This window comes from Haliaeetus albicilla, chromosome 4 (genome assembly GCF_947461875.1).
Source record: "Haliaeetus albicilla chromosome 4, bHalAlb1.1, whole genome shotgun sequence".
NCBI classification, from domain to species: Eukaryota; Metazoa; Chordata; class Aves; order Accipitriformes; family Accipitridae; genus Haliaeetus; species Haliaeetus albicilla.
Window position 1 is genome coordinate 48,719,882 of NC_091486.1, and position 3,322 is coordinate 48,723,203.

General features: G+C 39.6%; 1 protein-coding gene across 3 annotated transcripts in view; it reads right to left on the minus strand.

The window, feature by feature from the left end:
* Nucleotides 1-1,142: 1,142 nt before the first annotated feature.
* UBIAD1 (UbiA prenyltransferase domain containing 1) overlaps nt 1,143-3,322 on the minus strand; it is a 5,606-nt gene continuing 3,426 nt past the window's right edge. For 2 of the 3 annotated variants that reach the window (XM_069782465.1, XM_069782466.1), the window contains exon 4: nt 1,143-3,165. Coding sequence is in view for 1 of the 3 variants with exons in the window: in XM_069782467.1 (XP_069638568.1) it covers nt 1,237-1,281 (45 nt within the window). In the remaining 2 variants the exon portion in view is untranslated. The remainder of the gene's footprint in view (nt 3,166-3,322) is intronic. The other variant, XM_069782467.1, reaches the window with a different exon arrangement.

Below are 3,322 nucleotides of genomic sequence, written 5' to 3' on the forward strand. Positions count from 1 at the left end.
GGCTGGTTTCTGCAGATTCAGGAAAAGAGCTTTATGAAATTTCTTTGGGAGGATCCTTGTGTACAGCCCATGTGTATCTAGATGTCATGCTATTCTACATTTTTATCCTCTAAAATTATCTCCAAGTGCTATGACCTTGGGACCTACTCTGTACCTCAGAAAGGCTGAAAAATATTTCCCAGGCCTAGCTGTCTGTAGAATCATGGAATGCCCTGCAAACGCAAACAGGAAATCACTTCAAAGGAGACAATGATAGTAAGATAGTGTTGCAGGTAAAAGCATTAGCTCCACAATGATTTATAGTCACTAAACTTTACTGCAGGAACTTCTTTCAATCTCTCCTACTCAGATGGATTTTAAACTAGAAGCAGAAACTGAAATCATCATGTTTCACAAATGCCTCACACATCAAGTCTTCTTTGTATCTGTTTTCAGCTATGTGCATCACAGACAATAGAGGTGGCACAGCCAGGAGGTCTCTCTAGACTCTTCAAACCACTTTAACCACATATGAAAAAAAAAAAAAGGGAACCAGAAAGCACATAAGACAAGTAAGACTTCTTAGTCTCCTTAAGCTAATTGTACATGCATTTGTATAGAAGACTGCACCAGTGGCCAAGACAGGAAAATTTCAAAGCATGCTTTAGACTCATTTATGACACACACAAGGGAGGCGTTATACCGTCACAGTCCTATGGAGCAAATAAAATCATTACAAGTCAGGAGCAGAGACCATGGCACTGGAAGAATGGCTGACCACACAGGTGAGGATGAAAAAAATCCATCTTTATGAAAAAGATTGAAAGTTCAGCTGAAACCTCCTTACAAACGCTGAACAGTACATGGCACAGAAAACTGCATCAAAGCAAATTCTGCTCAGGGATGAAAATATTGAAACTACTCCGAAGTCTGCCATTAGTACAAGATGATCACTGCTACTGAACTTTTTACCCAGTGATATAGAAGGACAGGACTATGTGATTCATAAAAGGACTCTTACACAACAACAAAAAAAAGTATGATCTTTCATGCACTTCTACTATAAACACGGCAGACAAAGACCCTCCTCCTTCCAGGAACATGCTCTAATACATGTGCAAAAATACAATTGGAGGGATACAAAATAATCAAACACAGCGTAATTAACAGAATAACATTCAGACACTTTATTGGATAAGAAGAAAGGCCAGGAGGTGCTTTAGGACACATTTACAGATGGGCTACAGATCCGTTCATCTACCAGTGTAGACTCACACTGCAACACAGCTCATCAAGTGAGACCTGAAAGAAGTTTAAAAAGTTTATACTCAGGGAAAGTAGCATGGGAAAGGGAAGAGAGGGGTAGGGAAAGAGACCCAGCATCCTCATCACAAAACAAACCAATAAAGGAACCTCTCTCATCACTCAATGTCTATGTGGAGATTATTTTGGTCTACTTACGTTGGTTGTTACCTGTAAGATTAGTTCATACCTAAAATGTTTTCTAGTACTAACATGCTTTTTGGAAAGCACACAGAGATAAAGCACTTTACTTTCAAAGCTCTCTACGACAATGATGTCGGCTCAGCATCCCTGTGAGGTAGGCAAATATTAACTGTTTTCCGAGACACGGAGAAGTTAAATGACTTCCTCAAAGCCACGGTGAAGAATGTGTTATTTATTATTAATATCCTTAAGAACCTGGAATGATATTGTTTTTCACAGACAGGGAATTGGAGGCAACCAGCATCTGCTAGTAAGGAATTAATGAATTTTCATCTTACTCTATTAAAATGCTTTGAACCACCCCCACCTTGAAAAGTGTTCCACAAACATATACATGTATTAGCGAGCTCTTCCTTCATCTCTGTAACAAAAAGCACTCGTCCTTTCAGCAGTAAGCAGACATCCTACACAGGGGGCCTTTCCCTGCTAGTAAAGGGTGGCCTAGATACAACTGGAGCTACCTACACTGCTCCACCAATGATCACATCCTAGATCTTTTCACCGTCACAATTACAGTTATGAAAGATAAGAGCCAAGTATTAGTTACTTTAAGGAATTTAGCTTGGGTACTCTAGTTTATGTAAAAGGAGTAGAAAAAGGTAACTATCCATTCTTTTAAACTGATAGCTATAGAAAAACAAGCTATCATAAAAGAAAGCACGCAGCTGCTACATAGGGTAGCAACAAAGCCATGCTGGGATTAACCTAAGAAACCCACATATCCCTAGCTGCAAGGTTAACAGATTCACCAGCTCAGTCCACATCCCTAGAAAAGCTTTTGCTTTGTAGAAAGTGAAGTGGGTCTCAGAGTCAGGCTCTTCTTTATTCTGTAGGTCCACAAAGAAGTAACAATAGATACTGTGTTGTGTATGTACTGAAAACAGTTTCCAAAACCTTCTGGATATCTCCCTCCATCCAGCTGAGCTGAACTTTTGCATTTTCTCCTCATGTTTCTAATCTAAATGAATATTTTGCTGTAGACATCTGTCTCATCTTGTGCCTAGTCAGATTAGAGAGATCATTTGCCCAATTTTAATAAAAAGATGAAACTCTGGCTCATAAAATACACCTGCAAAGAATCCCTCCCATTGACTACAGCTCAGCTGTAAAGCAGGAGACCAACAGCTGGGTAACACTGGATAACATGAAGCCATCAAAACAGTCACTTAAATAGCTATACCATGTAATCTTGTAACATCAACTCAGCTTTACTACTGTCAGTACAATCCACTAATATAACACTCAGCACTTCCAGATGAACACAAGGGCATAACTTACCTATGACAGATGCAGGGTAACACCATGCTAGTTTATTGCTAGTTTATTGCTCACATTTAAAAGCCCTTCATATAGTGGTTAGCACACTCCCATGTGGTTCAAAAGCAAGGTTGTCCTCCAGGCACCAGCAGCTCTAGTTCAACACCTGTTACCAATTCCCCTGAAGGTTTCCACAACTCCTGTAAACAAACTTCTCACCAAAACCCTGCACACAGGAAATGAATACTTTTTCTTCAACACAGAAGAGAATTCAGTTGCTACTGAGCAACACAGTATGGATCAAATTAATCTTTGCAGTGGAAGTCACATTTTTTCCCAGTTGTGTTTGGCATGTTTTTCACACTGCTACATAATTAAACAATCAGTTCTCCAAACGGCTACATGAATATCAAGGGGCAAGATCTGCAGGAGAAAACAAAACAACACCGTAAGGTGTAGCGGGGGGAAAAGAGGTGGGGAACTTCACTTCAGAGCTAACATTTAAATGTGATTCAGTCACACAAACTCTGGACTCTATTAGAAAAAATCTTGTTACAAAAATTATTTCTTCCTGTTTCCA